This window comes from Danio rerio, chromosome 16 (assembly GCF_049306965.1).
Source record: "Danio rerio strain Tuebingen ecotype United States chromosome 16, GRCz12tu, whole genome shotgun sequence".
Classification (NCBI taxonomy): Eukaryota; Metazoa; Chordata; class Actinopteri; order Cypriniformes; family Danionidae; genus Danio; species Danio rerio.
Window position 1 is genome coordinate 49548229 of NC_133191.1, and position 12129 is coordinate 49560357.

At 35.3% G+C, this 12129-nt stretch overlaps 1 protein-coding gene and 1 long non-coding RNA gene across 2 annotated transcripts; one reads left to right on the forward strand and one right to left on the reverse strand.

Annotated features, from left to right (window-relative positions):
• The first annotated feature begins 624 nt into the window (after positions 1 to 624).
• On the forward strand, positions 625 to 1185 carry LOC141378316 (uncharacterized). The gene is made up of 2 exons (XR_012392519.1): positions 625 to 683; positions 866 to 1185. It is a non-coding gene; the product is annotated as an uncharacterized lncRNA (long non-coding RNA).
• An 805-nt stretch (positions 1186 to 1990) lies between these two features.
• si:rp71-77l1.1 lies at positions 1991 to 8744 on the reverse strand. The gene is made up of 2 exons (XM_009292631.4): positions 8385 to 8744; positions 1991 to 2243 (listed from the first exon to the last, which is right to left on the reverse strand). The coding sequence occupies exons 1-2, from the start codon at positions 8670 to 8672 to the stop codon at positions 2097 to 2099; spliced, it is 435 nt and encodes a 144-aa protein (XP_009290906.1). The 5' UTR covers positions 8673 to 8744; the 3' UTR covers positions 1991 to 2096.
• Between the last annotated feature and the right edge of the window lie 3385 nt (positions 8745 to 12129).

The window sequence follows — 12129 nt, forward strand, 5'->3', positions numbered from 1 at the left end:
ACCGCATCAGATGCCATTCCCTTGCTGTAAATGCTAGCGCTCCAGTTTTTTTTCTGCACACTGAATGTTTACAAACCGGTAGTTCGTCAATTTGAGTCCTGATTATAGACTATAAAAGATACGGACGTAGTATCGTATCGTATCGTATCGTAGATCACCCATAGGTTTCAGAAAACCGCAAAAAAAGCATATAAGTATAGGAGTGACCAACCGTCACCATTTTGTTCATGTATCAATGCACTGACGGGATACCAAACAAGGGCAAAGAGGCGGAGCTACAGACACCTTCTAGCATTTTGCTTAGACGGGCTTTTCTTTGGGAGAAATGATTAATACTTTGTTTTCTGCGACTCGCTACTTACATTTTAAGTGAAGTTTATTTATAAACTAATTTCGAGAGGATCTCTTGCTTATGATTGTGTAACAGAGTTATTTTGGTAATATTATTTTCACTCAAAATCCTTTTTTCTATTGAGTATAACTTTTATTTACTTCATTTGATATTATTATATATATTATTTTATCGTTTTGAGTTTATGCTTGTATGTGACTTTCAGGACCTGTTCAAGTGTACTGTCACTTTAAGAGTGTATACTCGTTCGTGTGCGCGCTCATCGCTCTCTCAGTTCACTTCCTTCTGAGCTGAGAGAAGGTTGTCTCGTGGTTAATGGAGACATTAAACGGTAATATTATTGACGGTTGATGGTATATTTTAAATCTAAAATGTTTGTTGCTTCGCTAAACATACTCTGTGATGTGGAAATATGAAACTGTGGTTCTAAATGGTTGTGATTGAGATCGTTTGCATTTGTGAGTGAGATTAGCACATATTAGCATGCTGTAATTACTCCTCGTGTGCCAAAAGGTTGTTTAATGAAGATCATAATCACAGAATGCATGTTTTCAACACATTTTCCATTTGTGCAGGTATGTTTTTGTATTGTTGGTAGTTTTTGTGATTTCATGTCATTAATATTAATTTAGTCTTATGTTAAGCAGATTAGTTTAATACATGTTCTTTCAAGAAATCGCTATCGCAGTTCACTTCCTTCTGAGCTGAGAGAAGGTTGTCTCGTGGTTAATGGAGACATTAAACGGTTGTTTAATGAAGATCATAATCACAGAATGCATGTTTTCAACACATTTTCCATTTGTGCAGAAAATAAAGACAGTGCCAAGCGGTAAGAGGTTTGGAGTCCTTTATTGAAAAACAACAACACAACGCAGGACGGATTCCACTCGTGTGGGACCCGTTACAATTGCTAGCGGTTAGATTCGCATTATCCAATTCTCAATGCACCAATCAGATGACTCCTAATCTACAACAAATACCCTGGGTTACATACCACCGCCATCTTTGTTTTGAAGAATCCCCCCTTCCACCCCTATTCCTCCTTCTTTCTAGATGGGTGACACAGCAAGAACTTTTCTGGTTCAAGGCTTTACCAAACCAGCAGACGTTTCTGTGCGGAGTTTGCACTTTCTCCCCGTGCTCACGTGGGTTTCCCCCAGATTCCCCTGTTTCCTCCCACTGTCCAAAAACATGCAACTTAAGTTAATTGACTAATCCAGATCGGTACCATAGACATGCTCCTAGTAAGTAGTTATCTCTTAAGAGCAATCAGTTCATTAGCTACTACAGCAGGGGAGTTCTTGAGATCTACCTGAGCTCAAACTTCTCTCTCGCCTTGCAACGGGAGGAAGGGGCGTGACGCTTTTCCTGGTGACATGTTCTTTTCCTGATCAGCGAATGACAGCACATTATGTTAGCTGACCAATCTTCTTCGAGCCTCTTGACAGCGGCCCTTTCAGAGGAACTAGGAAGTATGACAGTCGTTTTCATGTTAGCGGAGGAGCTGTATATAATCAAAGTAAGATATATGAAAAAATAAAGTGATTTTACAGCTTTTGTGTTAAAACTTTATCCCTCTATCTATGTGTGTGTGTGTGTGTGTGTGTGTGTGTAATTTAAAACAATTCAGTAGCCTAATAAAAATAAATGTTTTATTCATGATAAAGGCAACATGCCAGTACTGCTTTTGCACCCAACAATGACAGCAGCATATTTATGGATATGTATACATTTCACATGCATTTTAACGTGACTCAAGCACAACCTGTATGACAATCACCATTATAATAAAAACGATGCCGAGACCAACACCAACGTGGTTCAGGGTTCGCGCCGTTTTGGAGTTCTTCTCCGCCAATTCACGATGTCCTGCGAAATTGGCATTCCGAGTCTGTAAAAACAATAGTAAAATATTAACCATTAACCATTAACCCATTAATACCGTTAACCACTTCTGTTTCATTCTCAGTGTTTTATTTATTTTGATTCAGTATCATGTGAAGAACTTTTCAAATGAGAGAGCAAATGTGTTTTTGTTTTTGTGTCTCTGTTCACTCCCTGTATTCTGCTGGCAGGGTTGCCAGGTTTTCTTAACCAAACTAGCCCAATGGCAGTTCGTCATATTGCATTTAGTAAAGGAAAGAGCTTTCAGATTTACTCAAAAAATTCATAATTTGTGTTTTAAATTGTGATTTAACTTTTTACACTATACCAGTGGTCACAAAACTTCGGTGTCCTGTGGCCGGTGGTCGGTGTCCTGCAGATTTTAGCTCCAACCCTAATCAAACACACCTGAACAAGCTAATCAAGGTCTTACTCTGTATACTTGAAACATCCAGGCAGGTGTGTTGAGGCAAGTTGGAGCTAAACCCTGCAGGGACACCGGCCCTCCAGGACCGAGATTGGTGACCCCTGCACTATACAAACAAGCAAAGAACATATGAGTTGTTTTTATTGAATAGTCAAGTCACAACAACAGGTCTAAGCATTTTATGTATTGTATTTATGACAGTATTATCAATGCTAATATTCTTGTCACAGACTATAAAACCCCCAAGGCTGTAGAAATCTTTCATTAAACTGATCTGAGCGCACACCTGCCAAACTTGTTTGTAGTTTGCTTTATAATGAATCCTTTCATCAGTTAGACTAATTCAGGCTGCAATATTGAAAACACAACAGGTGCATAACAACTATTGTTTGCATTAGCTTTAACACTGTACACACACATACACAACTATCTATTGGGACTTCCCATATTAAATATTTTTGCTATTTATATTTTCCATCCTCCCCCTACCACTAAACCCAGACCTCACATACCCTACATACGCTACCGGTCAAAAGTTTGCGGTCAGTTTTTTTTATGTTTTTTTTTAAGAAAATTATTCTGTTCATCAAGGTGGCGTTTATTAAATGTGAAAAATAAATATGTAAAATTGTTAAATTTGTATTTATTAAATATTTATTTATTACTTTTTACATGTAGTTTAAAATAAAATGATTACTCCAGTAGTTTTTGCTTTTATTACTATTGTCATTAATAATACTATTAATAATAATAATACTATGTATTAGAGTGATTTCTGAAGGATCATGTGACTCTGAAGACTGAAGTAATGAAGCTGAAAATTCATCATTAAAATCACTGGAATAAATGATTCAATTAAATGATAAACTACTTTTGAACAGTTATTTCATAGTGCAATAACATTTCACTGTTTTACAATTTTTACTGTATTTTTGATTAAATAAATGAAGCATTGGTGAGCAGGATAAACTTATTTTAAAACAGTTAACAATCCTACTGAGCCCAAACTTTTGACCGGTAGTGTATATCAACACATATATCAGATGCAAAAATGATTTGATGGAATTTTTTTGTTCTTAAAAATAAATTAATTGATTGCACGCCATTGATTAGGCTACTGTTATGTGTAACACTCACTAATGAAGAATTTATAGGAAAACAAAATTAAATAACAGACAAAAAATAAATATAAAAATAAATAAATATCTCACACATACACTACAGACAATTTAGCTTACCCAATTCATCTATACCACGTTTTTGGATTTGTGGGGGAAACCAAAGCACCCGGAAGAAACACAGAGGATATATACAGTATATATATATACACATAAATATATTCAAACCACAGATTTCTTTACAGTTTAAAATCTTTAAACTTCTTTGGATATTTTTTTCTGCTGAAGATACTGTTGTCAAAACAAAATATAAAAACCCCCCAAAAAACTTACATATGCCATTAGGAACAGTTTAAGAGAAAAATTGGGTGGTTTTAAAACCCTGACTCTTCCAAAGCACGGTATAACTTGAAAATGGTTATTGTCCCATGCCTAACATACATACATATATATATATATATATATATATATATATATATATATATATATATATATATACATACATATATATACATACATATATATATATATATATATATATATATATATATATATATATATATATATATATATATATATATATATATATATATATATTTACAAGATGATTAAATTCTTTCCCCTGAAAAAATAGGGATGTTTGGCCATGCTAATTGAAAAGCTGACCAGCATGTACTTTTTTATTTAAAGAGCACCTATGATGAAAATCATCTTTTGTAAGCTGTTTGGACAGAACTGTGTGTAGGTATAGTGTGTCCACAGTCATATTGGGGTGATATACATTTTTCTCACGCAAAAAAAAAAAATACAAATCCCTCCCATTTCGAGGCCGACCGCAACTTGATGTAGAAGTGCGGTTTCCCTGCCCACCGAACTGATTGACAGCTGTGTATTAACATGTCTCTGTAGTAACGCGTATAATCATATCAACAAAACAGGACGTGCACAAAGCAACCGGGAATAAACTGTCTGTTCAGTTTGCTAGGATCATCAATCATCATCAAATGTGATCAAGAGTGAGTTTTACAAGTTTAAATTGTTTGTAAAACAGGGCATGTGTGTAATAAATTACAGTGATTTACTTAAGCTTTACTTTATTAACACAGCCAGTGTCAGAACAATTATAAAAGAAGAAGCTTCAATCCCGGTTTGTGGATGTTAAATTAGGTTTATTTTGTACATTAACATAACAGATATCCATACAGCAGTGTATATTAACCTGTATCCTGTCACATTTGCCGTGCAAAAACGTGCAAAGTTAAATGCGCGTGCTGTTTGTCTGTGTGTGTGTGTGTGTGTGTGTGTGCACATGAACTTTGTAACAACATTGTGTGTGACTCATTGTTGCAACTCCACAACAAATGCATCAAATAATCACTGGGAAAGTTTTTATGGCCTGTTTCCACTAAACAGTACGGTTTGGTTTGGTACGCTTTTATGGTCGTTTCCACTGTCTAAAGGCATACCGTACCGAACCGTACCACTTTTTCGGCACCCTTTCGAAAGGGTACCAAACACGAGAAAGGATACTAAAAGGCGGAGCTAGACGCACAGCTGAACGCTATTGGTTTACAGAGAAACATCATTCGCTTACGCAACAAGCCAGAAAGAAAACAAAAACCTGCCATGTTTGAAATACACAGTCTGGAGATTACAGCAGAATTATATATATGTATAATAACAAGCCATGGTTGACCTGGGCTCAAACAAACCTTGTCGTCATCTTGGTCGGATGAACAGCCACAAAGCAAAAAAGAAGAGCAGATTTACCCTGTGCTCTCGAGTTTTTTACGAGCCAGTCTGAAGTGTGAGTGGTTTCGCTTTCTTGTTTGCGCTCGCCGCGCGTCTCTATCTGAAATAACAAACTTCTTGAGTTGATGATAATAACGTGCACTTGATTATTGACGTGCTTTTGAAACCCGATCCTGTCAGATAACGTTACTGACAAACGCGAGAGTGACACATTAAGAAAGAAAAGGACAAACGCGAGAGTAAAGCACGGAAAAAAGGAGAAGCCGGAAAATTGGAGCACATTATTTCTTCAGCAAACATGAACACACTGCCATGTTTAACTATTATCTTCACCTTTTGGACTAATATGAACTCAGAATGATGGAATGACTCTCTAACAGAGGCTACATGTGCTGCTGAAGATTACAGACACAGATGAGAGGTGACTGTGGGCTATTCTGTGGGCTATATTTCCTGTGTTTTTTTAACCTAAATAAGCACTAAATGACTGCTGTGTGTAGTTCTTCTGTAGTTGGTAACATATCAGAGACTCTAAGGGGCTGTATGTGTTCATGTATGTTCATTTATTTATTTATTTAATATAAATTACAGACGTTACAGTAGGCTATTTTGCACTGTCATTGATCTGCAGTTATAATCAAATCATGTTCATAGAAAAGTTAGTAACAAACATTATACAGAAGTATTTATGTGTAAAAAAAGCGTCTGTTTTGTGAGAAGTGCTTCTCATATGATATGTAAGTGACCGTTAAGGCTTTATTGTGGACATTTTCTTGAGCGAGAATGATTCGACTGAAACTTGCTGTCATACACCACCCCCACCAAAAGGGTACCCTTGGTAGTGGAAACTCAAGCCTGATAAAAGGAACCCATACACAAACTGTACTGTACTGTACCAGTCAGTGGAAACAAGCCATTACTGTAATATTTCTCACAAATGTTACGTGAGATCTGCTTCGTTCATGTTTATTCTGTTGTCTGACGCAGCCGAGGGCGGAGATTGAGGCACACTGACATGCACTTGGGAATGGTGGGCAGGGAGGACTAGCAATAAAGGCACAGGCCACAAAAACAGCTACAAGATGCTCAGAGTTAAAAATCACAAACTTCTGAAAGCTATAATAAATAATCTGATGGGTGTTTTGAGCTAAAACTTTACAGACACATTCTGGAGATACAAAAGACTCTTAAATCTGGAAAAAGGGGTAAATTAGGTGCCCTTTAATCAAATTATATTTAGTACTGCACTATATAAGGAAAATAATAAATTAGTACGTCTTTAGACCTCTTTCAAAATGATCTATAAATTCTTTTAGTCTTTGTAAGCAACTGCACCGCCCCTCCCCCTCCCTCCCGTCTGCTTTTTTACTGGAAGCCTAAAACAAGACTCACCCATTTTCGGTTAATAATGAAACTTACAGATTAAGATAAGAGAACAAATATTCAGACACTGGATATCAAGCTTTCTAAAAACTATATTTTTTGAAGAAAAAAGTCCAACAATCAAAGAAACAAGTGGAAAAAAACTCTTAAAATGTTTGTGTTGTGAAATCAGTGATATACAGTACACTATGTACACACACACACAAAGGCCAACAAGCTGGACCCATCACCCACATGACATGTTTTGGAAGTTTTGCAGGAAACTACATGAATAAACCTGTCCTGTTTGCATTGTTTTCATATTTGTGACACAAACAACATTCAAAGAGAAAACTGAAAAAATATTGAAGTGCTGTATGTCAAACATGAATGTCAAGAAAGGAAAAAATTAACCACTGAAATATTTAATAATGCAGAATGTTTAGCCAAACATTGAGCATCTGAAGAGTAAATCACTCACGATGTAAAGATTTTTAAGATAACCGACCCCCCCTCCCCCACTCCTCATTCAAAAAGGTTTTAGAGACCAGATAGTAAAGACAAACTGATGTAAAAGTCATAAAATAACACATAAATGGTTCTTGATAGCAATAATTTACACATAAATATTAACATACACATTTTATTAAGTATAAATAGAGCACAGATTGTTGATGATTCATTATTTGTCCAAATTACAGACTATAGAATGATGGAAATGTTATTTGTTTTGCTTTTATCATCTGCATTTCATAATAAAAGTAACTTTTCACATGTTATAAATAATAATTTTTATAATCATTTTGTTTTCAGTTGTTAAATCATGTATTGTATACTAAACTCTGAAATCTAAATCTAAGTCTAGAGACATTTGCGTTTTTATATCATATAACAATTTTGTGCTCCACAGATTTTATCCAGCAAAAAATTTAAAAGTGGGATTGATATAAATTGTATTTTTTGTAATGAATATGAGGAGACTGCGTAACACTTATTTTGGCATGCCGCATACTCAGTCAACTTATGGAGTGAGGTGCAAAAATATATTATTAACAATTTACAGTGTTCTAAACCTCTGTCATTGTTGTGGGAAAATGTACTTTTTGACATGTACCCTATTCAAGAGGAAAATTGTTTTTATTGAATTAATTTAATCATTTTGCTAACAACATTTTACATTCATAAATGTAAATTTACTAATAAGAAACCCAACTTTAAGGTGATGACTGAATTATGCTTATGTATTTGTAGTATCAGAGACTCTCTATAAGAAAGCCCTACACACTTTAAAACTTTATAAACTCTACAATGTATTTATTTGATTATTACATATGTATATTTGTATTTGATTAAAATGTTATAATTAAAAAAATAATAATAATTTTGTGGACAAGTTGTACAAGTATCAAGTGCAGTTTAATTGATTTTAGGTAACAAAAAGATTAAAGAAATATAATAAATACTTTAAATATTAAGAAGTAAAACTTACAGAGACGGAAAAGATCAGCGCTGCGATGCCCAGAGGGAAACAGCAGCAAAACAAGTTGAAGATGGAGTAACACAGGTAATCTGGCAGTGAAGATTGCAGTGGAGCAGCGGTCACAAAAACTGTAGGCTGCACCGAGACCACCGCTTGTCCTGGATGTGACCCTTGAACATAGGGGCCCTGCGAGACCGACTGGCCTGGATAGGACGGAGGATATGCAGGTGGATTGTCCTGGTAGACATGTGGTGGTGGAAATTGAGATTTCTCAGGTGAATTCAGCCTGGGATCCATTCTTCTGCTTTTGTTTTCTTTGTATGGAGATGAATGCACTGCTGTACTCTGCTGTCCTGATGGTCAATGAATGAAGACAGTGTGTGGGGGGATTCAGTATACTTTGAGGAGGAGGTACAAGAACATGTAACTGCAGGGCACGCCTTGTCTAGTCTTGTCACACGCTGTAAAAAAATGAGGGATTCACTAAATTCATTAATTTTAACACAAATCTATTAAGGTAACCTAAGACATTGGAGTGGATTGAACATAAAACTATTATGTTGTCCTAAAAAAATCTCAAGATAAATCTCAGTTTAAACAAACATGGAAAATGACTATCATGTTGATGTGTTTTGAGGATGCTTTCTCCTTTTGTCTTGTACACCCTGGAGTACGTTTTTGAGATTTTAACAGATTTGTCTGTGTTGAACATCATTTAAGACAACTTTAGCAGCTGTTAGCTTTAATTGTGGGAAATAAATTGAGAATTTTAAGCTTTTGTTGGCTAATTCCATCTTCCAGGTTTAAAATAATTATTGGGAAGGGATCACAATCGGTGATGTAGCACAGGGGTTCCCAAACTTTTCAGCCCGCGACCCCCAAAATAACAAAGCCAGTGACTCGCGACCCCCAATATCCTCTGAGGTGGTTATAAATACAGAAACCTTGCATGCAATGACGCAGACACACCAATTAAATTTGTGTCAGTGCTTTAAATGTGCCAGAAAGTATAACCTGATGTTATAAAATCAAAATGCATCTGACGCTATTGCTGCCTTTAATATAATGTAATTACCCCAGGGGTCGCAATCCAATAGAACTAGTAACTATAAGCTACTATAGTAACTATATAGTATATAGTAACTATAAACGACTATTTTTATTTTCAGTATAGTTATAGATAAAATATGTTAATTCTTATGGTTTAATAAAAATAAATAGATTTTTGGAAATCACCAGGCGACCCCCCTTCATTGCCCCGCGACCCCTCGGGGGGTCCCGACCCCCACTTTGAGAACCACTGATGTAGCATGCATCTGCTAGTTGAGTGATGACTAGAGATGTCCCGATCAGGGGTTTTTTTTGGTCTCGAGTCCAAGTCATTTAATTCTGAGTATCTATCGATCAGGGCCAGAGTGGGAGTCCTTTTCAGCCCTGGAGTTTCAAGCCTTCGACCGGCCCACCTCAGTTCACGACTGACAATATAAAAATAAGGTCATTTCCAATTCAGTTTCTAATGACACTATCACGTGTTTTTCAAGGACACAGCTGCTTTAGAACTTCAAATGTTTACATAACATAGAGAACAGCTAAACTACAACACTATTTTTTAAAACATCACAATGTCCTTTCCTGCAATATCTGAATATATATTCTGTGCAAACTTCTTCATAGATATTCAGTCCTTTGTAACGGTGATCACACAAAAATAAAATATGTACAACTACATAAGTAACCCAAACAGTATTATATGTCTTAACACTGAAATTAAAAATAAAAATTACTCAGGTGAGGTTCGAACTCTGGTCGGCGGCATCGCAACGCAAGTATTGCACTGTTACCTGAAAGACTCTTTTCACCACAGTATCACTTTTTATTGATGGCTCAATCTTTTTCTCCCCTTTTTAGATTTCTGATCAAGTTATTTCAGATTTATTAATGTAGTGAATCATCTGATTTTCATTGAGGAGGTGTAATATTCATTGATATTAATTACTCAAGTTTTTATATTCGAGTATTTATATAGGTGCCGCTGTCATCATTAACCTGCAGACTGCATTTTGCTCACGGGGCCGCAAGAAAATAAATAAAAAGAGCAGAGCTGCGGCAGAATAATGAATAAAAAGAGTGAGGCCATGGTCAAATAAATACATAAATAAAAAAAGTGCAACTGCTGAGAGTGCAAGCAGCTAGGGGTACAGGCCCTCGCGGCCAAAAAAACTGACTGGCCCTGGGAATTCTCCCACTCCTCCCGATTAGCCAATCCGGGCTTGCTACCAGTACCAAAACCAGTACCAAAATACTTAAAAAATACAAAAAAAAAAAAAAAAATCAAGCTGCTTTTGTGTTTTACTTTGACAATATATATATATATTCTCATTATTTCTTAACAGATCTATAGTTTTGCAATACATTTATATATAATTCAGCGGGGCTAAAAATTCTGACTTTAACTATATATGTATATATATATATATATATATATATATATATATATATATATATACACACACACAGTTGAAGTCAGAATTTTTAGCCTCCTTGTTTATTTTTTCCCCAATTTCTGTTTAAAAAAAGAGAAGATTTTTTCAACACATTTCTAAACATAACAGTTTTAATAAGTCACTTCGACAGCGCTACTTACAGCGCCACCTCTTCACCCTGCAACAATACAATATATGTGAATATTGGAGGTGTATGTGCATATTGTGTGTGCATGTACATTTATATGAGTGTGTGTGTGTGTGTGTGTGTGTGTGTGTGTGTGTGTGTGTGTGTGTGTTTCAACCTACCCCGCCACTGTCATCTTGTTAAGTATTAGCACGGTGCTTTGAAATGAGCAGATACACCATTCTTTACAAGAGAAACTACAGTTTGACCTGATGTAACTCATACAACATCATCTACAACTGTAGAGGTACTGAACAAGGAGAGATTGCAAGAATGACTGGAAAATCTCCATGTGATTGTTAGGGAATCCTGAGGAAACTGAAAATGTGACATGACCCCTATCCCTGATTCCCTGGTAGTGTTACAACTCTCCCAGTGTTTCAACTATATGTCTCCCCTAATATTAAAATGTTCATATGATTTAATTACAATACAGTTTGTAAAGTAATATTTTTTGTATTTTAGTATATTAATATAATGTATATTAATATAATATATATATATATATATATATATATATATATATATATATATATATATATATATATATATATATATATATATATTATTTAAGAGACTTGCTTTGTTTACCAATTGAGTGGCTTTAATTGGATTTGTACTGTAAACATTAAATAACAGTTGAAAAGGTAGTATTTTTAATTTCATATATTACGTTTTTAGTTATGATACTCCCAAAATCATTCCGCATACATTGGCAGATTTTTTACAAAATTATCTGCAGAAATAGCAAAAAATGTCTGCAGATCCTGTCTGGCCCAACCTATAGGGCCACCAACCCTACGGGCTAGCCTTATGTTAGGGAGGCCAAGCTTTAAAAATGTCTATTTTCACTTATTTGCCGTTTTTATGGTTTGATTTTTATTAGATTTTTTTTTCTTTTTGTAGAATACATAGTTAATGTACTTCTTGATCTAATAATAGGAGGAACAGACAGATAGCTATGCATTTCAGTGATTTAAGTAGGGTGAGCAAGATTCTATATGGCTAAAATTTTAATTTTCACTCACTAGGCAAACCAAATGAAGCATCCAGGAGATGACAGGAGTTCTGCTGGGGTGTGGCT